The sequence below is a fragment of the Sparus aurata genome, chromosome 8 (assembly GCF_900880675.1).
Source record: "Sparus aurata chromosome 8, fSpaAur1.1, whole genome shotgun sequence".
Classification (NCBI taxonomy): domain Eukaryota; kingdom Metazoa; phylum Chordata; class Actinopteri; order Spariformes; family Sparidae; genus Sparus; species Sparus aurata.
The window spans coordinates 35,909,760-35,935,478 of NC_044194.1; the positions used below are offsets into that span (position 1 = coordinate 35,909,760).

The 25,719-nt window shown below is 44.7% G+C and overlaps 1 protein-coding gene across 1 annotated transcript in view; it reads right to left on the reverse strand.

Annotated features, from left to right (window-relative positions):
- Window positions 1-25,719, reverse strand: part of trhr2 (thyrotropin releasing hormone receptor 2) — a 99,399-nt gene that overhangs the window by 26,699 nt on the left and 46,981 nt on the right. Inside the window, exon 5 of the mRNA XM_030426939.1 lies at window positions 11,257-11,380. Within this exon, the coding sequence (XP_030282799.1) occupies window positions 11,257-11,380 (124 nt within the window). The remainder of the gene's footprint in view (window positions 1-11,256; window positions 11,381-25,719) is intronic.

A 25,719-nucleotide genomic window follows, 5' to 3' on the forward strand; every position in this document is an offset into this window, starting at 1 on the left:
TGCTTAATATTAGCTGACATGCTACAAAGCAAGACATAGTTTATTTATTTACAGACAATATTCCACATTATTAACTAGTAAAATAGCTGTTTCGTATACTGCATGAAAAGTGGGATTTTTATCAGTAAGCGGCACTGTAGATTGTTGTGGAAGTTCAGGTTTACGAGTGCACACAGCAATTTGCAGGCAACAGTGAAAACTGCCGTGAATTGTCGGAAATTGACGTGGGCCTTGCTTGGCAGTTGTCCCCCCATGACCCCCCTCCCCCTGATTCTATGGGAGGCTTTAACATGTAAATGAAAATGCTGTGAGCTATACAAATGCAAATCAGGGTAGCAAGGGGAGTTTTAACCCAGATGACCTTTTTCTAATATGGAAGCGAATTTGTACCATAATTCAAATTAAAATGCATTTACAGAAATGCTTTTTCATTTTAAGAATGTAGCTGCATTTTTTGACACATAAATAAAATTATTAATAAATCATCCAAATTGCATTTTCATTTTGTTCTTCATGACTGCTTATTATGTAACTTAATTCAAATGATAAGGAAAAGGACATTTAAGATATAATTTTCAAAAGATGACCCAGCAAATAGGTACCAAAATTCAATTTGAAATGTCAAATTTGAAAATTAAAATGCATTAGCCGAAATGCTTTTTCATTTCAAAGTCAGAGCTGCATTTTTGACTCATAAATAAAATTAGTAATAAATCATCCAGATTGCATTTTCATTTTCTTCTTCAAGACTGCTCATTTTGTTACACAAAGACAAAGAAAACTGCTTTTTCGTTTTGAAGCCCTCCCCCCGCAAAAAAAGGTCCAAAATTCGCATTTTTTTTCCAGTGCGAAATTCTCTAACATTTACGGTGATCGTAATGAAGCCGCTCTGAAGAGCTGCTGGCAGTGACGGTGGGTCAGACTGCAGTCTCACAGTCAGACCCATGAAACACACACGGTACTTTACAGTCAGTATTCCCGGTAATAAACTGAAGGTATCAGCGCTGGACCGTACGTCGACGTCGCCCCCATATTGGATGTGGCAGCTCAGCCCCGTGAACTAATACAAGTCAATGGAGTGAACTTTATAAAGCTTCTTCTACAAAGTGCTATAAGCTAATGTCTCTCTCTCTCCCACACCCCACGCACCTGCAGCGGGTCACAAAATCACCGGCCGCTTTATAGCCTGGAGCCCCGCCTTTCCGAAACCCCGCTGTTCCGAACATAGACTTCAATTCATCGTAATTCCGAAAAGTCTATTGGGGAAACCCCTCCATTCCGAAAACCCCCAATTCCGAACGGACACAATCAGAAAGGAAACGGAGGCTGCACATTTATCCTTTTTTCCTTTGTGGGTTCAAACGGATCATGTGGCTGATTAACCGCAAAACAAGCCTACTTCATCTTATTGACATAACGCTCATTATGCTTCAGCTGGACAAATGGCTGTGTTGAATTGAAATTATTTTATCATGCTAAATATCCGAAATTGTATGAAAATTGCTCCAATGCGTTATACCGATCTTCGTGCATATTCAGACACAGCCTGATATGGGTTCTGAGCAAAGGAATGTCTGTTTTCTCCCCCGGTCTGTTGTCAGCAGGAGCGGGGGCTGCAGGCTCGCGCCTGGGTGAAGTGGGCTCAAGCCAGAGTTCAGCCGAGAGAGAAAAATTGTGTATTTCTTTTGCTTTGTGGGAGATCTCCCACAACAGAGTGGATGAGAACCCAAGGGGGACAGATCTGCCCAGCAAACATCAGAACGCAGAGTGCAGCCATTGGCCGCGTTTCCCAGATTCGATCGTTCTTAAGGACTTAAGAAGGCTCTTAAGAAGGGTTCGGCTAAGAAGGAGCGCTAAGATACGGGTGTTTCCCAGACGCGTTCTTAACTGCCTTCTTAGGAGAACCTTAAGATCAAGCCAAAGAAGCTTCTTAAGAAGTTCTTAGTGGAAGCTGTCCAGCGCGGTGGTGCTGGAACTGAATCAATCGATGCCAGGCAAATCGATCACCCACCTTTTTATCAGCGCATAAGTCACACACAGCGCCCCGTGGTCCCCCCACACCGGTGCAATTAGGCCACGCATGTATCGCGCGCGCGCGCGTGTGTGTGTGTGTGTGTGCTTCTCACTTCTTTCAGCACAGCATGTTTTGCCGCTAATTTCCCACTTGTTACCTGGTCACCTCAGAAACGTGGACACTATACTCCCACATACTGTATGCAACAATACTTAACATTCCAGTGCAAGACTTTCAGGTATAGCACCCGGACACTGCAGCAATAAATTATAGTGTGAAGGACGTTACATGTAGCCTTCATCTGCTGGTTCTGTTTATTTATTTCAGCCTTCAGGCCTGACAGTTATGGTTGGTGTGGTGGTTGTGGGTTTATGGTTTAGTGATCAGTGCTTGGTGACTGGTGGTGAAGGGGTAGGGGCTGGGGTTGTTGGACCTCAGAAGAGGTTGATAAGTTCCTGTCTGGTCTGGGCACCGGCCTGATGGGGTACTGCTCGCACATCGCGGGGGGCGGGGTTCGGGGCTTCGTCCTCTGAATGTTCCTCTTCGTCATCCACAGGAGGCGGCTCATCTGCGCCAACGCGCACTGCGATGTTGTGCAGCATGGCGGTGACAACAATCACGCGGCAACACTTGAGTGGTGACAAGCGCAGCCCCCCCGACGAACGATGAATGCACCTGTAGCGGGACTTCCAGATGCCAAACACCCGTTCAACCTTCGTCCTGCTGCGTGTGTGGGCCTCATTAAACCTCTCCTCCTGTGGTGTTGCTGGGTTGGTTACCGGCGTCACGAGGTAACTCCGGAGAGGGTAGCCACTGTCACCTAGGAGGATGCTCCTACCAAACTCTCCTCTGCCAGCCTTCTGCACCACAGCTGAGTTGGCCCACATGAAGCTGTCGTGTGTGCCTCCTGGCCACTTGGCGACGATGTCAGTGATGAGGCCATTGTGGTCCACCACCACCTGGGTGTTGATGGCCGCGTAGTGCTTTCTACCGATCCAGCACGGATCCACCAGGGAGGGATTGTGGATTGGAATGAGGGTGCCATCCACCACACCGATCACCCGGGGGATCCCAGCCACTGCGTGGAACCCTTGGTGGACCTGGCGGACCTCGTCCCGTGTGGTGGGCATCTTTATGTGGGTCCGGGCATGGCGCAGGAGAATCGGTGTCACAGCTGCCACACTCCGTGACACCGATGCCTTGCTGAGGCCGGTGCCGTCCCCCACCACCTCCAGGAAGCTCCCCACTGCGTAAAAACGCAGCGCAGCCAGGAGCTGCACCTCCAGGCTGAGGGCAAAATTGCAGCGGGTTGCTCTTCGGATGTGTGGAGACACCAGAGTGATCAGCCGTTGGATCTCCGCACGGGGCAGCCGGTACTTTGCCTGGACAGCCCGGTCTGACAGCACATCCAGTGGGGAGAAGTGCTGACGCACATATGCATTTATGTAAACCGTCTGGCTTCACGCACGGCGACGCTGTTGGTTCGCAGCGAGAATGTGCTGTATTGCAGCCATGGTTTCTCACACGCACGGACTTTGGCAACGCCTTTATATAGAGTAGCAGGTGGAGCCTCTCTGGATGAGGTTCAGCTCAATTAATTTAATTACATCTGTTTCCTTGATATCTGTGAAATGCCACAGGGTTGTTGATGTTTTTTTATGTGTAGTACTATAAACTCATATATGCAGATGTGTGTGAAAAACGTGTAATTCAATAAAAAGTTTTTTTTTCTTCTTTACTATTAGCCTATGTTTCTTGCACCAGTGGTCCGCAGGATATAAATTTCCCTGACGCGGCTTGATCACTGAGCATTTGGTCACTAAGAAGGCTGTTAAGAGTGGGTCAGCTCGATCTTACATTTCCTTCTTAGTGAAAGATCTTCTTAAGCTAAGAGCGACTCTGGGAAACACATCCTTCTTTCACAGCGTTCTTAAGAGCGCTCCTAAGAAGATCTTAGCACTTAAGAGCTTCTTAACGAATCTGGGAAACGCGGCCTTTGTCTGTCACCTGGTTCAGCACCCTGGACAGCTGCCTGCGTAACTGGATGTGGGAATTTGATGCATTTGAAGCCGCGACATTTGGTTTAGAAACGTCATATATAATAACATTGTTTTGAGTCGTAAACAGTTCTGTAAGTGGAAGAAATAAGAATCAATTAGGCTATTAGTGTTAGTCCTTCTTCATATAAAGTTGTGTTACAGTCGCACAGCTGGAGACCGCTAACAAAGTTAGAGACAAGAGGGACAATGTATGAAATCCCGCGAAATGATGTGCGGTCAGTATGACCGCTTATGGCTGAAATAGGGAAAACAAATCACATTTTCTTTTCCTTTTGTGTAATTTATATAAAAAACTATTCTCAATTAAAATACAGACACTTTTAGAAAATGGTTAGAAGTCTGTAATGTTTGCATTTTCTTCACATCGCAGATTGATAACAGATCGAACATTATCACAACATTATCACAAGATAATGTTCAAAGTTATTATTATTATTATTATTATTATTATTTCACATAAACACACACACAGCAAGTATAATGGTACTGTGCTAGGTATTCTTTTCGTGGTTCTTGGTGCTTGGAGCAATATTGTTGTTGTGGCATTCATGCCAATAAAGTGAATTTGAAATGAATTGAATTAATAAACCTTTAGATTCTTGCCTATAGACTGATAAGTGTTGTGTTTACAAAGGAGCAATACATCCAGATTTCTTGAGATTTTTATTGTCAATTGGAATTTAAATTTAAATGTCAGGCGATGTTTTCTTCATAGAAATTATTTTTCGGGCAAACAATTATAAGAGAGAGAGGGAGCGCGGACGGGGGATCCGTTGTGTGACAGTGGAGCGGAGGGTCAGCAACTGGATTTTGCACGCACGGTCAGTATTATTAGTAGGTGTTTGAGGTTTATTACGTTTGCGGACATTATTACATTCAATGTAATAATGTAACAGCCTTTGCGTGCGCACAGTTTGCGTGTGTAGGCCCGTGGTCATGATAATCCGTCTCTGGCTATAAGAGATGGATACACAATCAATTTCATGTAGTTTTTATTGAATCAAAAATACGTAGGTAGTTTTTCAAAGACAAACTGAGCAGCACTGCTCAATCCACTCAATCCGCTCCAGCTCCACCCGCCCGGCGCTCCTCCGAGTGCCGACAGGACTGCCAGCTCTCCGGCGCCCCGGAGCGTGGCTTCCCCGTGCACACCCCCTCCTACTCTGACTTTGTCCGTGTTACAATAAACACTCCATGCATCCAGCTACAGCCTCCTGTCCGCTTCTGGGTCTCACCTTTGCTAAAGACACCTAACATTAACAGATCAAAACAGAGTAAACGGCAGCTATCCGACATCAGATCCACGCTCCTGCCTGCCCCAGCCAGCCCCCACACACCGGCCTGTCACCTGCGCAGCCGCGCGGGAGGAGACAGGAGAGACCCCGGCGCTGCTGCAGAGGAGCCGTGGACTGCAATGACTCTGAGCAGCATGTGAATTACAACAGAATCTATTTCTCGCCTTTCCCCCGATGATCTGAATAAGTCGCTAAATTTGTCGCTATTCGCTTTTTCGAAATAATGTTGGCAACACTAAAGAAGAGAGGCCGCTGACGTCACTCTCCTGCGCCGCTTGGGATTGCAAATTCAAATTGAATTTTGGACCTTTTTTTGCAGGGGGAGGGCTTCAAAACGAAAAAGCAGTTTTCTTTGTCTTTGTGTAACAAAATGAGCAGTTTTGAAGAAGAAAATGAAAATGCAATCTGGATGATTTATTACTAATTTTATTTATGAGTCAAAAATGCAGCTCTGACTTTGAAATGAGAAAGCATTTCTGCTAATGCATTTTAATTTTCAAATTTGACATTTCAAGTTGAATTTTGGTACCTATTTGCTGGGTCATCTTTTGAAAATTATATCTTAAATGTCCTTTTCCTTATCATTTGAATTAAGTTACATAATAAGCAGTCTTGAAGAAGAAAATGAAAATGCAATTTGGATGATTTATTACTAATTTTATTTATGAGTCAAAAAATGCAGCTTTGACTTTGAAATGAAAAAGCATTTCTGCTAATGCATTTTAATTTTCAAATTTGACATTTCAAATTGAATTTTGATACCTATTTGCTGGGTCATCTTTTGAAAATTATATCTTAAATGTCCTTTTCCTTATCATTTGAATTAAGTTACAAAATGAGCAGTCTTGAAGAAGAAAATGAAAATGCAATTTGGATGATTTATTAATAATTTTATTTATGAGTCAAAAAATGCAGCTACATTCTTAAAATGAAAAAGCATTTCTGTAAATGCATTTTAATTTGAATTATGGTACAAATTCGCTTCCATATTCTAAAAGGTATTAACTAAATTTTAGGAAAATCTCTGATATAAATAGATCAGGCTCAGTATAGCCTAATTATAGACCCTTACATTTGAGCTTGAATTGATTTATTTAATGAAAGTATGCTAGATTAATTATGAGGTTAGAGAAATTGTAATTAAGAGTGTTTATTCATATGAACATGGACTCCATACATGTAGCAGTGTCTCTGTCTTAAGCAGCCAGGGATGCATATCTTGGCAAGTTCAAAACCAGCTCTGCCGAATACTGCATCCCCCTCATGCTGCGAGTGGCATGCAGATCCCGGCATGCAGGCACTTCTCGGCATACCACCGGGACTACTGGGTTTGGTCAAATGGCTGTGATTGGCTTGATGGCTTGTCAATCAATCTAACTTGACCAATGGGTTTTCATGTATACTCACCGTACTGAGGTGCGCTCCATTTCAGTACGCTGGTACACCGCGAGGGTGGGCAAACGGTTTAATACCACAGGAATAAGTGGGGGGGATGAAATCACCTCGTTGTTCACCGGTGTGGCTATTGCGTGCGCATCAGGGGGGATTTAGAAGTGGATATATGCAATGCTGACTGACAAATAAGTGGGTATACGCTGTATACCCGCGTATACCCTGGACTACACCACTGCACCCAGGGGTGTGCAGGTAAGCACAAGTACATTTGCTATTTAAAAAACATGGGCACTGGGCGTGATACACAACTGTGTTGGTCGAAAACTAGCAAGGACAAGCAAGCCTAAGATAGATCCCACTGTGTGTATCCTTGAAGTCAAACACATTTGTTGAATACATTTCATTCAGTGGAAAACATTTGCAAAGCTGGCTTTTATAAAATGTTTCCAAAACTTGCCAAACTTTCTTTCTTCCTCCCTGCCTTAGGTGGTGTATTGAGATGTTCCTTGGTGCATTACCACCACCTGTAGTTCAGTGAAACAGTGTGATACCATTGGCAGGAATAGCTATAGTGTGACACACATGTATGTGCATCCTCATAAAACATTAACATTATTTTTTTCCAATAACTGAGCCAGGCAATATGTGGCAGCTGTGGTCCAGGAGGTAGAGCAGGTTGTCTACTGATTACAGTGTTGAGAGTTCCATCCCCACCTTCTCCTGTAAACTTGTTGAAGTGTCCTTGGGCACTAGACACCATTTTTCTCCTAAAAGTCAGACATGCTTCATGGTTTAGTAGTCATAGCTACAATTGAGAGCATGTCAGTGACTCTTCCAGCTCTTAGAGGAAATTAAGAAGGAATGGTTGGATATCAACATTCCTCACGTTCAACAACACGTTCCTAAGAAACCTAATACTGTACAATGTTAAAGCACAGGTACTAACAGGACTCACATTCCTCAATGAGTGGCTACCTACTATAGTTGGAAACTGTCTTGTCACTGCTGCTGTTCTAAAGTAGGAAGGAGCTCTGGTGAGATGCACCCCCAAGTGTAAACCAGGTAAAGTTGTGGCAAGTATTGTCCCAGTGTGTAACATACACCAAATCACACATTTTTTTTTTTATTTTTTTTTTTTAAGAGTTTTTTGGCATAGACACCTTTATTAAGCAGTAGACAGATAGGAAATATGGGAGAGAGAGGGGGATGTGACATGCAGCAAAGGACCTCTGGCCGGAATCGAACCGGGGTCGGCTGCGTTTATGGCATGCGCTCTAACCACTTGACCACCTGCGCGCCACCAAATCACACATTTTATCAGCGTCTTCCGGGTTTGCTAAAGAAAAAACATGAAGAAAATTATCTTTCTCTTCTAAATATCGGACAGGACAGAAAAATAAGCAGGAGGTGAATTCATGTTAGAGGTCAGACTCCGCATTTAAAGAGTGGCATCAGTCCACACCTATTTTCAAACTGAGGATGGTTAACAATAAGGCCAGTTTTAATGGAATGGATGTGATAATTTAACAAAGACAAAATCTGTCCAACAGTGTCTTTCTAAAGATTAGCTGTGATGTAAGCTGTTAGCTCTGCTAGCTGTTAACTGGTGGATAAATGCTGACAGAGCTAACTAGCTCTTCTCCTGCCAATATCAATACATATTTTTAGTGCCCTGTTGGTTTAATAACTTATTAACGTTTGATGCTGTGTCAGTGACATGTGGAGAGAGACATAACTATGATAACAGCATGAAAAGTTAAGATTGTCATATGTTAAACAACATTCTGTTTGTCCTGTTAGATCCCGAGCTTTACCCCGTCCAGGAGGTACTCGACCAGCTCTCCGTTTAAAGGGTTAGATCCCTAAACCTACAAGAGGTTGCTTAAAAACTGGGAATTTTAATAGGGATTGCTTAAGCTGGTGGTGAGGAGACTCGCCTAGCTTCTAACTGCCTGAATCTGAACGTCTACCCTGCTTCCTCTGGTTTGGCACCTGACATGACTAGCCCTTGAGTCAGATACGGCCGCCAGCCATGCCCGTTATGGCAGCTCTCCTCTAAATGATCTGTGCACTTGGTATGGTGCTAGGTTGGATTTTAAGGGCTTTTGGTAAACCCTAAGGGACTGTTTCAATTTGGTAGGCTAGAGTAACCTTTGAGAACCTTTAAGATATTATGCACACTTAACACCTAACTTTTACTTCCAATCAAAGAGACATAAAATCAATGTCCACAACTTTAACTATATTATGTAGGTTTTATTGCATAGATTTTAGCAAGGGCAAAGCATACAGTGTTTCAATTACTATCAGTCATTATCAAAAATCCTTATTGATAAATCATAATACTGTAATTAACAAATTAACCTTAAAGAGCTGAGGCCTGGTTAGAAATACTTAAATTTGCGTGAGATGGAGAGGGTCAGGTCTATCCATGGCTTGCCTTTCCCTTCCTGCTGAAAGTCCAAGTCCTCGAGGCAAATCACCACACCGGCCGAGTTCTTGTAACTTCCTCAAAGTCCAAACTTCATGCCAACAGCGTGAACAAAAGTACTCCAATATCCAAATTGTAATCCACAGCATGTTGGCAAAAATGATTAATCCGTTGTGCTCCTAATTCCTTGGTCTGTTTCTGCTGAAGATTTCTTGAAGTCCTTTCTGCGACCTTTAGGCTGCTCACATTCTCCGTCTCAGGTGTTTCTTCAAGGCTTGAGCGATTGGAAGAACCAACTTTAGTCCGTGCTCCTCAGGTTATATACACTCTCGCTTCGGACACTGGCTTGGTTTTGTGTCCTTATTAGGACATGTTTTCAGCATCTCTCCATTCACTGGTTGATAACCCCTTGATTAAGATTTCATAACGCTTCTCTCTTGCTTTGGACAGTGGCACAGTTTTAAGTCCTTATTAGGACATTTTCCCACCATCTCTCTGTTCAATGACTAATAGTCCCTTGATGACGGCTGACGATTTCATAATGATCCAACACGCCTTGGTCACAGTCTGTGCCCGTGCCCAAAGCGTGATCAGATTTAGACACATCCTTTTGGCCTCACATTGACCTGACCAGTTCTTTAACACTTTCTCATGACCTCAGCTCAACACCGTTTCTTTACTGATTTTCATTAGATCTCTAAACTTCAATACATCATGGTTACACCTTACACCTCCTTTAATTTTGCAAAGTTAAAACTAAGTCAAAAATGATCATCAGAGACGGAATGACAGACAGAACCTTGAGTGTAACACTTCCTCTTTTTCACAGACACACCGTGTCGCCATTTCCTCTTCACTTCCTATTTCAACACACCTTTAATGTAATGGTTTAACACTTTCCAATGAATTTATGGCAAACACAATGCAGCAGGCAAAGTTTTGATATATTTCAGAATCATTTCAGGACTAAGTATAATGTCCCTTTCTTGTATTTGTGTCTGGCAGGAGTGTATGAATCTCAACTTTCCTGAAACTGTCTCTGTGTGTGTGTACATACTGGTATTTATATTAGACAGGAGTAAATGGATCTCAACTATTTTGACAGTCCAAAACGTATTATATGTGTAGCTGCCTGACTCTAGCTAGGACCTCAATGTGCGTTTTGGACCATTCATCCGTAGCACCTGGAGACCCTTCATGCTGACAGGTAGATTCTGTGACTTTTTCAACAAGCATAATTTTTTCTGCTTCTTATTGTTTTTGTGGCCGATTAGACACCATATTATCGTCATTGTTGCTATTTAGAAAATGTAGTGGCTACTTGGGCTGAATTTTCCATTCACACAAATACTCCTAATAACATGTGAGGCATACTGAAGCACCTGTGGGGCAGTAGCAACACTTATTACCTGCTTTTGTCTAATGATCTTAAGAAGAACAATAATTCAGTCACAACCTCCATTGGCAAAATTGAAAGGAATTTAGTAAAATTATAAGCCTCTTTTCTCAGTTTTGTTGTGTTTTATGCGAAACAACCTATTTTGCTTTATATAGAGAACAAAAATCTTTGCAGTATGGCTTTCCAAATGGCAAACAACTGTGCATTCAGACACAAAACTAGTCCCTTTCGGTAACCCTTCTTATTCGATAAAGGCTTATGATGCTTAAAGCTTTCGAGACCAAATGCCTTTAAAGATTTAATGTACATCTAAGAGCACAGAGACAAAACTACCATGTAATTTGGGAGAGAGAGGCCTTTCTCAGTAAGAAGGTATTAGACAGCTCAGCCTGAGGAAAAGAAGCCAATACCAGCGCGCTTGCCTTCAGGGCCATGTTACAGCCAGGACAGAGAGCTATCAAGAGGGCACTTGTCTGAAGCAACCAACAACTGGAACATCATCACTGCGCTGTTAAGAGGGAATTATGGCCTCTTTATTCACAGCAGATCACACACACAGCCAAAGACAATACCGGGGTCAAATGTGACTAAAGCTATTGCACAGCAATGACTTGCCTGAATATACAACCGGAAAGGGGGTAAATGTGGGATGAGGCACAGACCTGTTTCCTGGAGGAGAATGCACTCTTTGGCCGGCCCTGTCGACCACCCTTCCCCGTTTCAGAAGCTTCCCGGGTGCTCCGACGCAGAGTGGTGGCACTGGTGTCAGGTTGGTTGGGCAGAGGGCTAGAGGTACATAAGCAGCATGTTAGAGCATTCATCCCAGAGTGGGGATTTGATAAGAACTGCTTGATTGGGTTGTTTGGTTTCTTGAGTAAATTAATTTATTTGGAGGTGGTTGGAGTTTACATGTGGATGGACAGTCTCCTAGGCCTCCATCCCTACTTTGCTAATGTAATAATAATTATGGCTGTTAGATGTCACTGCCTACCAATAAACATAAAAGTTGTTCGTAATAAGCTGTATTAAACAGTAAATAATGACCTAATGGTCATTTTTCTGATGAGTATGGGCCTGAAGAATTAACTTAAACCATGTTTTGGTCTCATCTCATGTTAAATGCTCCAGTGTGTTCAACAGCTAATAGTTATCTGCTGACAGATGTTTGACAGATTGTTCACTGATAACAGCTGTCTGCTGCTGTTTGAAACAACATTGATGATGGCGGTAGGAATATACCAAAACAATAAGCTGACAGATGCTAAAATGTTTCATAGAGATAAGGGGAACTGTACAGTTGTTTATAGTTCTCTGCAGGCTCATCGTGATAGGACACTTCTTTCATGTTACGCCTTGTTAATATTCAACCACTGATAAGTGTAATTTGACAAAAAAAAAAACATTTACAAAAACCCAAAAAATAATTAAGATGCCAAATTGTCATTCACCTAAAAATGATTTTCATAGTAGGGTTGAACAAGTGCTTTGTGGAACAATTATATTAATGATGAAGGACAATTCTTATTGGGTAGATAGATAGATAGATAGATAGATAGATAGATAGATAGATAGAATAGATAGAATTACTTTAATGATCCCAGACTGGGAATTTATTTTGTTACAGCAGTAGTGGGTCCGCAAATAAACATTTCATACATAACATAAATAGAATCCAATATATACATAGTGTATATATACAGTGCACAGTGTGCTATAAACAGTAAACAATAATAATATATACAACAAAACAAAATATGCAAAATATACTATAACAATAATAATATATACAACAAAACAGTAGAGAGACCAGAGTTCTCTGTCAGGCAGAGGTGAGAGAGTTATTGTATAAAGTGATGGATTGTGGCAGGAAAGATTTCCTGTATCTGTTGCTACGAAAGCGAAGCTGAAGCAGCCTTCCGGAGAAGGTGCTCCGCTGTCTGACCAGTGTGAGTTGGAGAGGGTGGAGAGGATTATCCATGATGGATAACAGTTTTTTCAGTGTCCTCCTCTCCACCACAGCCTCCAGAGTGTCCTGTTTGCAGCCAATCACAGAGCCAGCCTTCCTGATCAGTTTGTTGAGTCTGTTGGTGTCGCTGGCTCCGATGCTGCTTCCCCAACAAACCACAGCAAAGAAAAGTACACTGGCCACCACAGACTGATAAAAGATCTCCAACATCTTGCTGCACACGTTGAAGGATCTCAGCTTCCTCAGGAAGTAAAGTCTGCTCATCCCCTTCTTGTAAACAGCTTCAGTGTTAGATCTCCAGTCCAGTCTGTGGTTGATGGTAACACCCAGGTACTTGTAATCCTCCACCGCCTCCACATCCTTTCCCAGAATGCACAGAGGTTGGAAAGCCGTCTTCCTCTTCTTCCTGAAATCTATCACCATCTCTCTGGTCTTGCTGATGTTCAGCTGCAGGTGATTCTGTCCAGTCCACTCCACAAAGTTGTCTACCAGTGCCCTGTACTCCTCCTCCTGTCCCTCACTTATACACCCAACAACAGCCGAGTCGTCAGAAAACTTTTGAAGGTGACAAGACCCGGTGTTGTAATGAAAGTCAGTGGTGTATCAGGTGAACAGGAAAGGAGACAGTACAGTCCCCTGTGGAGCTCCTGTATCACTAACCACCGCATCAGACAGAACACTGCCCATACGGACAAACTGTGGCCTGCCTGTCAGGTAGTCAGTAATCCAGGAAATCATTGTGTCGTCTACACCCATCACCCGCAGCTTCTCCCCCAGTAGCAGTGGCTGAATGGTGTTAAAAGCACTAGAGAAATCAAAGAATGTGATTCTCACAGTGCCTCCTCCACCATCCAGGTGCGAATGGGCTCGTTGCAGCAGGTAGATGACAGCGTCATCAACTCCCAAGTGGGGCTGGTAAGCAAATTGCAGAGGGTCTAGCAGGGCTCTCACCTGCGGCCTCAGGTTGGCCAAAACCAGTCTCTCCAGCACCTTCATGACGTAAGATGTGAGGGCCACTGGTCGATAGTCATTGAGGTCTGATGGTGTCGACTTCTTTGGAACAGGAACCAGACAGGAAGTCTTCCAAAGCACCGGTATTCTCTCCTGACCCAGGCTCAGGTTGTAGAGGTGTTGTAGGACAGGAGACAGCTGGCTGGCACATGTCTTCAGGATCCTGGGGCTGATACCGTCAGGGCCTGCAGCCTTCTGCTGGTGGAGTCTCTCCAGCTCTCTCCTAACATGGCCTGCAGTCACAGTCATGCGGGGGAGGCTGCTGGTGTCTTCAGTGGAGGACGAGGAGGTGGAGGAGGAGGAGGTGAAGGTGGAGGAGGAGGAGGTGGAGGAGGAGGAGGTGAAGGTGGAGGAGGAGGAGGTGGAGGAGGAGGAGGTGAAGGTGGAGGAGGAGGAGGAGGTGGAGGAGGAGGAGGAGGAGAGGTGCTGCACAGGAGAGCTCACAGCAGGGGAGTGAGGGAGGAGGGGAGGAAGCATTTGGGGCAGTGAGGGTGTGTGGGGGTCTGGAGGTGTCATGGAGACGACAGAAGACTGTGAGCTGAACCCATTGAAGAATCTGTTCAGCTCGTTTGCCCTCTCCAGGCTGCCCGATGACTGTCTGCCGCTCACCTTACACCCAGTGATCTGCTTCATTCCAGTCCACACATCCCTCACATTGTTCTGCTGGAGTTTGGCCTCCAGCTTCCTCCTGTAGGCGTCTTTACAGGCCCTCAGCATATCCCTGAGTTCATGCTGCATTCTCCTCAGTTCTTCCCTGTCTCCAGACCTGAACGCCCTCTTCTTCTTGTTAAGAAGGGCTTTCAGGTCATTGGTGATCCACGGCTTATTATTAGGGAAGCAGCGTACAGTCTAGGTTGGCATGGTGGTGTGTTCACAGAACCTGATGTATTCAGTGATGCAGTCGGTCATGCTGTCCAGATCCTCTCCATGTGGCTCAACAAGTGCATCCCAGTCTGTCGACTCAAAGCAGTCCTGTAGTGCGTCAGCAGCCTCCTGAGTCCACCTCCTCACGCTCCTAGTGTGGACAGGCTGCCGCTGAACAAGAGGCATATACTTAGGGGTCAGCAGAACCAGGTTGTGGTCAGATCTTCCAAGAGGGGGGAGGGCTGTGGGACTGTATGCATCCTTAGCATTTGCATACAACAGATCTAGTGTGTTACAGTCTCTGGTGGGGCAGTCAACATACTGGTGAAATGTTGGGAGGGTTTTGTCCAGTGAGACATGATTAAAATCTCCAGTGATGACAATAAATGCGTTAGGATGCTGCGTCTGTATCTGGGCAACAGTGTGATGACGTCACAGGCCAGCGCTGCATCAGCTGAAGGAGGAACGTACACACCGATAATGACGGCGGACGTGAATTCCCGGGGCAAATAATAAGGCCTCATCCCCACAGTCAACAGTTCAATGTCCGGGGTACAGATACGTTGAGAGATGACTGAAGTTTATTCATTCAAGTTTTTAAAATCTTCCTTAAATGATTTTGTTACTCATGTGATCAAACCCATTGATCTGTAGCTCAGTTCTGAGGTAGTCCTGTAAATAGATTTCTAACAAATGATATGAGTGACCATTGACAAACAAAGTCACCAGGCCATTAGTGATAACCATTAGTCAATGGGCTATTTTTGACAATGACTGATAGTGGCGCAGGAATTTCACGAGGGTATATATATATATATATATATACATATATATGTATATATGTATATATATACATATATATATATATATTTAAGATCAAATGTACAGTTTAATGATGTGCAAAAAAGTGTAAAAAAATGATTGTCCATGTTAGAGTCAGGTTACAAAAGGGGGGTTGTCTGACTCTCTAAGGGAGGTGTTATAGAGTTTAATCACCACAGGCAGGAATGATTTCCTGTGGCGCTCAGTGGTGCATCTTGGTGAGAGGAGTCTTCCACTGAATGTGCTCCTCTGCTGGGCCAGTGTGTCATAGAGAGGGTGTGTGACATTATCCAAGATGGACTAGCATCCTCCTCTCTGCCACGGTCGTTAGAGTGTCCAGCTCCTCCACCACGACATCACCGGCCCTCCTGATCAGTTTGTGTAGTCTGTTGTTATCTGCGACCTTCACCCCACTGCCCCAGCATGTGACAGCGAAGAAGTTCGCACTGGCCAGAACAGACTCATAGAACATCCTCAGCATTGTCCGGCAGATGTTAAAGGAGGAAAAAGAGTCGGCTTTGGCCCTTTTTATAGACCGCCTCTGTGTTTCTAGTCCAGTCCAACTTATTGTTAAAGTACACCCCCAGGTACTTGTATTCCTCAACAGTGTCCACAGGGACCCCCTGGATGGACAGGGTCACTGGTGTTTCGCCCTCCTCAGATCCAGTATGAGCTCCTTTGTCTTCATCACGTTGAGCTGCAGGTGATTCAGTTCACTCCAAGTGACAAAGTTGCCCACAACAGTCCTGTATTCATTCTCATCACCCTTGTCAATGCAGCCAACTATTGCTGAGTCATCAGAAAACTTCTGAAGGTGGCAGGACTCAGTGCAATAGTTAAAGTCTGAGATGAAGAGGGTGAAGAGGAAGGGAGAGAGGACAGTCCCCTGTGGGGCCCCAGTGTTGCTGACCACCCTGTCCGACACACAGTTCTGTAGGCGTACGTACTGTGGTCTGCCCATCAGGTAATCAACAATCCAGGACACGATGGGGGCCACAACCTGCATCGCAGCCATCTTCTCACCCAGTAGAGCTGGACGGATGGTGTTGAAAGCACTGGAGAAGTCAAAGAACATGACTCTCACAGTGCTCGCCGGCTTGTCCAGATGAGTGTAGACTCTGTTCATCAGATAGGTGATGCAGTCCTCAACTCCCAGGGCGGGCTGGTTGGCGAACTGTAGTGGATCAGTGAAGGGCCTGACCATAGGCTTAGCTGTTCCAGGATGAGCCTCTCCAGGGTCTTCATGATGTAGGACGTCAGGGCCACCAGTCTGTAGTCCTGAGGGCCGCTGGGACGTGGCGGCTTTGGCAAAGGTATGAGGCAGGACGTCTTCCACAGCACAGGGACCCTCTGGAGGTGCAGGCTCAGGTTGAATACTTGACTGAGTACTCCAAAAAGCGGGGACGCACAGGCTTTAAGCACCCTGGGAAGAACACCATCGGGGCCTGCAGCTTTGCCGGAGTGAAGTCTTGTCAGCTGTTTTCTCACCAGGTCAGGCGTGCAGAACACTGAAGAGGTGACAGTTGGGGGAGGGGTGAGGTCCTCAGGTTGTGGAGGACATGATGCGGAGCAGGGGGGAGGGGTGGAGTAGGTGGGTGTGAATTGAGGTGGTGGGGGCAGACAAGGGGTCTGTAAAGGCCCCCACACACCGCCCAGACGTCCAACTGCCTTTTCTGACCACTCTCTGACCACTCTATTGCCTCTTGTCTCACCCGTTCAGCAGAAAAGTCGCATTGAACACACCGCTTCGACGTGCTGCCAGCTCCACAGTAGTGTGTACATTCTGCGCTTGCGCAAGATGCAATAAGCGGGTGGCTCTAGTGTTAAAGACGCTGGACTAGAGCGTCTAGAGGACTACTAGGTTTATGCACGCAACTCTCTTTACTTTCGATCAAAACAAAACTATTTCAGACAAAAACAGCTGCATACTAAACATGCAGCGAGGCATTACCAAATGAACACAGATTAATTCATCCTGAACGGACATGATAACAGCTAGTCTCATATGCCAGTACTCCAAAACATGAAAACAAGAAATGACGGAACGGAGTGCGTAGAAGACCAATGCACACACAGTATTCCGACCCTCCCACATACCGCGCTGATTTGCTAGCACAACGTCAATCGGAGAATCCAATGGCTCAGACAGCCAACAGCCAACCTCCACAGACTTTGCATGTTGAATCGGATCAGACAATGTCCGAGCGGCTACGAAAGCTTCCAACGCAGCTGAACACACCGAAAATATTAGTTGCCGACCTCGTCCGAGTCTCTCCAAATGCTTCAGACGTCCAACGGTTGGGCCGGTGTGTTCCTGCCTTAAGGAGAAGAAATAGGGGGAGGTAAAGTGGCAGTTGTTGTTGGGCAGCCAGCAGGAGAGTCTTGTGGGAAAGGGGCCGCAGTATCAAACCTATTGAAAAATAAGTTCAGTTCATTGGCCCAGTCCACACGGCCATCCAACCCCATATTACCAGTTATATGGAACCCGGTGATGGTTCTCATGCCACTCCACACATCCCTCATGTTGTTTCGCTTGAGTTTATTCTCCAGCTTTCTCCTGTAATTGTCTTTAGCCTCCCTGATGTTAAGTTTGAGTACCCCCTGCACTCTCCTCACCTCATCACGGTTGCCATCTCTGAACGCCCTCTACTTCTTATTCAGGATGGCCTTAATGTCCTTAGTGATCCAAGGTTTATTGTTAGCATAACAGGTTACAGTCCGAGCAGGGACATTGCAGTCCACTCAGAAGTTTATGTAATCCGTGATGCACTCTGTGAGCCCATCAATGTCCTCCCCGTGGGCCTCACAGAGTGCAGGCCAGTCGGTTACTTTAAAGCAGCCCTGCAGTGCCTCATAAGCCTCCCCTGACCACCTCATCACAGTCCTTGTGGTCGTAGGCTTCCTCTTCACCAGAGGCACATAGCAGGCTTTGAGGTGAACCAGGCTGTGATCTGACCTGCCCAGAGGGGGGAGAGAAGAGGAAATGTATGCATCCTTAATGTTAGCATACATAAGGTCCAGGGTCCTCTCCTCTCTAGTAGGACAGCTCACGAATTGCTTGAAAGTTGGCAGAACTCTATCCATGGTGACGTGGTTAAAGTCTCCCGACATGATGATGAGGGCACTGGGGTGTTGAGTTTGAAGTCTGGAGATGGTGGTGTGTATGGTGCTGCAGGCAGATGCTGGGTTTGCAGAGGGAGGGATGTATAAGACAACGATGACGACATGCGTGATCTCTCTATGCAGATGGTATGGACGGAGTCCAACGACCAACAGTTCAACATCCGGGCTACAGAGCTGTTCTTTAATTGTGATGTGACCAGGATTACACCATCTGCTATTCACTAGAACGGCAAGCCCCCCGCCTTTCTGCTTACTGCTCTCGGTACAATCCCGGTTGGCCCTGACAGTGTGGAAACCATCCATGAAGACGTTCTGGTCCATAATGTCCCTGTGCAGCCATGTCTCAGTGAAACACATCAGACTGCACTCCCGATATGCCGTGTGGCTCCGTGCTAGCATTGTTAGCTTGTCCATTTTGTTGCTGAGGGAGACCGTACATTTCCCATAACAACAGAGGGGAGACACAGCTTAAATCTTCTCCTCTCCATAAGCCCGTCCCATCTCAACCCACCTCTCATCCCGCGACGTTGCTTCCCTCCTCTGCATTCCCGGTGTGTTTTTCTCCAGAGTTCAGGTGGTATGTCAGCTGGTCTGGCCACAATGCCGGCTGGCATTAGTGCGATCAGCTGTTCTCAGGATTAAACAAAGGCAGCGTGTCCCGGTGGAAGCGGCATTGATAAAAACAACACAAAGAAAAGCACGAAAACACTCTAAAAACAACCTCGTTAGAGAGGGCAGGACTTCACAGAGTTACAGTGAAGAAAACACAAAGAACAAAAAGAGAATAAAAGTTAATAAAGTTAAAAAAGCGACGTAGGCTGGAGCAACGTAACAGCAGCATGCAGCTTTCACGCATGCGCATGCTGGGCATGGACAGGTACAGAAGCTATTTTAGTGGCTCAAGATTGGAACCAAGAAGCCTTACCTCTTGGCTACTGGCAGAAGTCAGCTGCAAGGACGATGATGCAGTGCTGAGCATAAGCAACAAGGTAGGGGAGTGGTGACCTTGTGGAGCTATGCCTTGTCATCAGTGGAGAATAAGGCCAAGTACTGGGGCACCATGAAGAAGCTGGCACAAGGCCAGGGGATCCAGGTCATTACCCAGAATCAAGTTCACATGTAACTTAGGAAATGTACAGTGGAAAGCACCAAAGCAATGAACATGAGATGGAGAAGGTGGGAAGACATCCTGCTTGATCCGGATCTGGGGATCGGCCCAGCCAAAGATTCCAGCAAAAAGAAACACAGAAAGTGGAACAGATGTATGACAACTTCTATGAATGGATTCTCTACAATGACTGGTCCAGGAAAGGATGTGACAATGTGGCATTCAGGGGCTTCATTTTCAATCAGAAGAGAGAAGACCGTTTCAGGCAGGGCTGAACCCCCAGTGGAGCTCGAGAGGGAGAAAGAACCACAGTAATGGAAGGATTGCGGGAAACTGGGTTAACAAAAGATAAAGTTGGCCAAAATAATATTGGACAGTCACTTTTGTGCCCAAGCCCTCAAAGGGCAAAATATATAAATAAAAGTTGCTGCTAAGCATGGATCTAAGCATCATTCAGAAGACCCATGCATCTGAAGGAGTTCACTGGCAGCAAAGAAAATCGTCTTTGTAGAGAGAAGTGTGAGGGGACGCCCCAGGGAAGGGTGGTTCCATAAGAGTCTGTTAAAGGAGTGGTGCAGGTGCAGGCCGTACATGAGCACTAGGCCATGCAGGTATCCTACCCACATGGGAAGAATTGGAAAAGTAACAACTCTGGGTCCTAGGAGGCCATGTTCGCTGTGTCCTCAAAGACTGTGAAGTATGGGGGCAGTACAACGCAGGGCTCAGAAGACATCGGGTAGATGGCCTTACCATGAAAAGCACTGTACCCTGGGGATTAGTATACATGGATGTAGCTGGCCCCCTGGGAGTGACAGGGAAGAAGGTGAGAAATGCCTCCTGGCCCTAGTGGACTCAGGATGTGTCAGGATATGTGGATGTAAAACCAGTATGAAGAGTTAACAGCAACAGTCTTGTTAGTATGCTTGACCAAGTCTGCAGTATCCTTGGTGTCCCCGAGGAGCTATGAGCAGACATTTGCACTCAATTTTTGCAATATTCAAGTGGACCAGTGGTGTCAACGGAGGGGAGTGATGAGGATCTACTTGCTAGTTCTATAGTAACTGGGAATACAAGCGAGATGCAGATCTGTCAAGGACAGGACAAATGGAGTACTTATCAGAGCTAATCAGTGAGGAAGATCTGCTGTGCTTATGACTCTACAAGAAATCTAATCTAACAAAAAAAAAAACCACAACCATTGCTCAAGTGACCCGAGGGATCCCCTTGGATACTCAACACAGCTTACTTCACTACAAAAGGGAAACTAGTGAATCTCAGATTGGGCCCAAACTATGCCGACCAATTGCAGGAAATGTATGTTATTGTCTGGGTAGGATTGTACGTGATCTGGAGCAGCAATCCTGAAATGTACTTTTATCTCCTTTTGTGAGCGAGGGATCTGCAATACTAAGTGACTGAGGAATAACACATGCATCTATGTATTGGAGTGTTGCAGATAGACAGAGCTGTGATTGCACTCCCATGTACTGATTACACCTACCTAGCCATGTCCCTGTTCACCACCTACATCTTAGGCCGCCTTATCATTGACACCAGCTGAGTAGGGCTCTGTCAGGGCGTGGCAGTCCTGATTTGGATGCTTCTTGACATGGTTGCTATTTTCTATGCTCTGCTGAGCTTCGCACCATCAATGAAAACTTAATGGCCAGTCAGCTAGCATACCTCGTGACCATGACCATGTCCCTGCAAGAAAGAGGAAGAGGGTGTTGGCTAATAAAACTCACCGACTGCACCATTATCTTCTGGGGCCTACGCCGGAAAATACTCTTGATCAATTTATGACTGGACCTGTTAGAACAAGTAATCATAGTGATCTGGTTCAGGACATGTGCTGCCTTCAAGAACAAGACTGCAACCAGCCTGGGAACAACTCCTCCGGTCATGTGAAGGTCTCCGTGGCTGGCCTCCTTGTCCCAAAGGTGCGCCTAAAGAAATGTCTAAAAGAGGCCTAGGAAAAATAGGTCTCTGGAGACTTGCTTATGCTTGAATGCTTTTTTGTCTAAAATCAGACTTTCTGTTATTACACTTTACCCGACGGAGCAAACCAGATACCTCTGGGATATTACCACTGGTCTGTGGTGCATGCACTCCTATGTGGACACATTTGCTGTTCAACCACTAAAAGGAATTTTCTGCCACAAAAGTGTGCCCTACATGCCAAAAGTAGCCATTGCTCTAACCTTGAAGTAGTATCCAAGGCTAAAGTCATTTTGAATTCTGCAGCAGCTGGAGCCGGTCATAGAAGTCCATAATGATGGAAGCTACTGCCCTGTGTCGGTAAAGATGTGGGAATATCCTGATGGCACACGTGTTTCGACCTTGCAACAGAGTGATGGGATGTTTGCAGCATATGGCCCTCGGTTGCCAGCAGTTTTGGGAGGACACAGCGGGAGAAAACATCAAGCAGGGTCCATGAACACCCTACAGAGAATGTGAGGCAGCAGCCAACTTGGCATCACTCCACTCCATGACAGTGCCATCACTTGACCTCGCTGCTAAGCTGCTTGAAGGTTTCACTGTTGATCAATGACACCGGAAAAGCTGCAACAGAAAGTCAACTCAACGCCATGACCACTGCAAAACTAGATCTCACAGTGATGGAGACCACTGAGGGTCCAGAACTCCCCTTCTACCTGGACGAGCTGATAATCATCGGGCAATGGGAGACTACATCTCTGGTCTCACTTGGACATCTTGTGTCCACTACGTGGCGCTAGAGATCACCTATGAATTATATGTCATGTTGTAGTGTATGATGTGGAGAAAACAACCTGTAAATGTCACGTAAATTGGATGATGAGTTTCCGCACTGCTAATGGCTGAGAGTAAGATAGCGCTTCAGTGGCCTTCTTTCAAAAATGTATGCATGTGTTATGTGTGAGAGAGAGTGTGTGTGTGTGTGTGGCTTGTGGTTTTACTCTCTGCTTTGTTTTGCTTGCCTTTATTTTATAAAGCACACTGTGCTACATGTTATTTGTATGAGAAGTGCTATATAAATAAAGTCAGATTGATTGATATGAGGCTGACTTCCTGTGTCCAGTGGGTGGCGCTAGCGGTATGACACAGTATTGATGGATAGACGTATTCAGGGCGAAACCCTCTACATGTGTGACCAATTTGGTTTAGATGGGAAAGTGTTTGTTGGAGTAACAAGGACTTCCTGTTTTATGTCAGTATCATGCTGAGGATGCAAACTGGCAACAAAATCTCAACTGTGAATGAAAATGGCAGACTTCCTGTTGCCCTGAGGGTATGGGTCCAAGTGGTTTTTTTTGTGCATCCTGTCATGATACATACGCATACCGAATGTCGTGCATGTATCTGCATGTAGGAGGTTGGGCTTCAAGCTTGAAATCTTCCAGGGGGCGCTGTGGAGCCATCTTGTCACTGAAAAGGCCCAGACCCAGCTATCAGTGTTGATGACTCGGGATTAATGTACCAACTTTGGCGTAAGTAGGAGTTTGTTCCAAAATGAGTTCCTGGCTATATTGACTTATGAGTCCTTCAAGTTTGGAGATCAAAGGAGGTTTTTGGTCACATGACCCAATCATGTTGAATCATAAAATGTTCACCAGATGTGATGTCTGTCCAGAATTTTGTGATTTTTTGGGGGTATTTTTAGGCCGCCTAACATGTGCTTCTTTCGGCAGGAGAACATTTTTAACTGATAGCGCTCAGGCCCTAATAATTCAAAAGATATGACCATACAAAAGTAATGTACAAGCTGAGTTTCATTAAAAGTTGAGATCTTACAATGAGTATGCTGAAAAGGAGAACATAATTTGGTCATCAGTCATTGGGCTGTCAGTGCAGCTGCATGACTTTATAAGGAAATTAATTACCGTATTGACTCGAATATAGGACGAGGTTTTTTTCGATGAAAATTATGTGGAAAAAGTGGGGTCGTCTTATAATCGGGGTCTAACCGTTGACACATGCTGATAGTTGTCTGTGTCGCTACACGACCACAACAGCAGAGGGCGCCAGCTTATTGTAGAGACGTCACTGACACTGTGGATCTGTCAATCACAGCGGAGAAGAAGTGACAGGAGATGAAAAATGGAGAGACGGGGTGATTTTACGGAGCAAAGTGGATCAAGTGGGGCAAGTTAACAGACATCTGAGGCGGAGCTATGATGCTAATTTTAAGATAATGGAGATCAATGCAGCGGAGGCACCAAACAACTGTCAGCCAGCCAAGAACTATGGAGTTACGGAGTGTAACGTCCGAAGATGGCGGGTCCAAAAAGATCGTCTGAAAACGCTAACAGTAAGAGAAAAGCTTATCGTGGTCCTCTAAGCGGCCGCTTCCAAGAGACTGACAGGAAGGTGTGTGAGTTTGTTATTGAGAAACGAATTTTGGTTATCAGAGTCTTTTTCTGAAGTCTTGTAAAGAGGGGTCGTCTTTTAATCAGGGTCGTCCTATATTTGGGTCAATACGGTAAGTCATTGTCTGAAGCTGTTTTGGATTTGTGCTGTGGTGTAGCACAAAAGTGGTACATGGCGGCTGCTAGAGCTAAATCTCTTCAGAGCTTTCTTACGTTTTTCCTGTTGATTCTTCCTAACAGATCTGACTTTGTTTTTTGCTCTTTTGTCTTCAGTGTTTGGACCTCATTCATCTACCTTCTACCTGCCTTACCTTGTGTTCTCCCGAGCTCCACACTCCATGCTAGCCACCAGCGCCACTGTGAGCTACCGCTACACCCAGAGCCTGTCATTACTCATAGTTGCATACTCCCTGTGAAGTTACAATTTCTTTTCTACACTAGGTGCTGCCTTGTTGTCCGCTTCTTGGTCCAACTACACCTACAAATTGTAACAGAAGCAATAGTATGGACTACGTGACTTAATGTATGGAATTGTGTTGTCCTTCTAGGTTTGTTTATTCAGTCATGAAAACAAAGAGGATTTGTACATTTCATTTGTTAAGGCATAAAAGAAATTCAGCCTATGAAGATCTTTTTTTAATATTGGTTATATTTATGTGTTTATGTTTATTATGTTTGTGTTTATCGTTTGTTTTGTCAAACGAAGAGCTGCTTAACTGTGTTTCGTTGTTTCGAAACAATGACAATAAACATCTATTCAATTCAATTCTATTCTGTTCTGTTCTATTCTATTCTATTCTATCTTTCTCTTCTGATTTAAATTTCCTCCCCAAAACAAAACTAACAAGGTCATTGAAAATGGACACTTAACACATGTTTTTCTGAAGAAATATCAAGGTGCCTGGCAAAAAAAATGCTATTTTATGACCTCAAAATACCCCTGCCTGAAAGTAACAGGGCAAAAAAACCCTCATATTTCTTAATGTCTTGATTTACACTAACTTTGTGGGTCTAAAAAAGTCTAAGACAAGTGCTTACATAGAAAAGGAGCCTATTCAAAAACACAAAACTACATAAGCTTGCATTATTTCCATGTTTAGGGCTTTAAAAACTGCAATAAACTATTTATTACTGGATTTGAAATCTGAGTATCAATGATGCATCAATCATCCGTGAGCTGGTGAGTAAGTTGCTAAGGAGAGAGGAGAAACGAGAAGGAGGAGGAGGAGGAGTAGGTCACTGGTCTACACAATCACTCATTAGCTGTTTAAGGCTCTGAAACAGGCTTAGAAGCTCCTATATGCAAAAATAAGCCCTCAAACAGCTGCTATCTCAGGAACTCTGATGTAGAGGTACAATGGTGTATGCTGTGAAATTAGATGTTTAATCTTGGAATACTGTGTTTTGTTTGTTAATTGCACCTTGCAGATGTTGTTTTATCTTGAAATGGTCTCCACAAATACTCCACAAGAATCTAAGCTGTCTATCAATGTAGGGCATGCATATATTTGAATTGAGGGATTTGCTTATTTGTAGGGCTGGGTATTGAAAAATTCTTTAGGTAGCAATTCGATTCAATATCGATTCGATTCAATATTGATTTAAATGCTCGATATCGATTCAGTAATAAGTAGTAATTAACAAATAATTCATTAGAGTACCTGTTCATTTTTAAATTCAAAAAAGTAATCTTAAATTATAAATCTTTCCTCTAGGAAGTTCTAGTTTGAATTGAAATGTAAACAAAGGCGCACGATGTGTTTAGTTATAAAATAGTGCAACCATAGTTAAGCTGAGAAAGTGCCATTGTTTCTGGGACTGCATGGTACATTTTTGTCTGACATAAACAGACATGACCGCGGTCCCTCCGACCTCCGGCTAG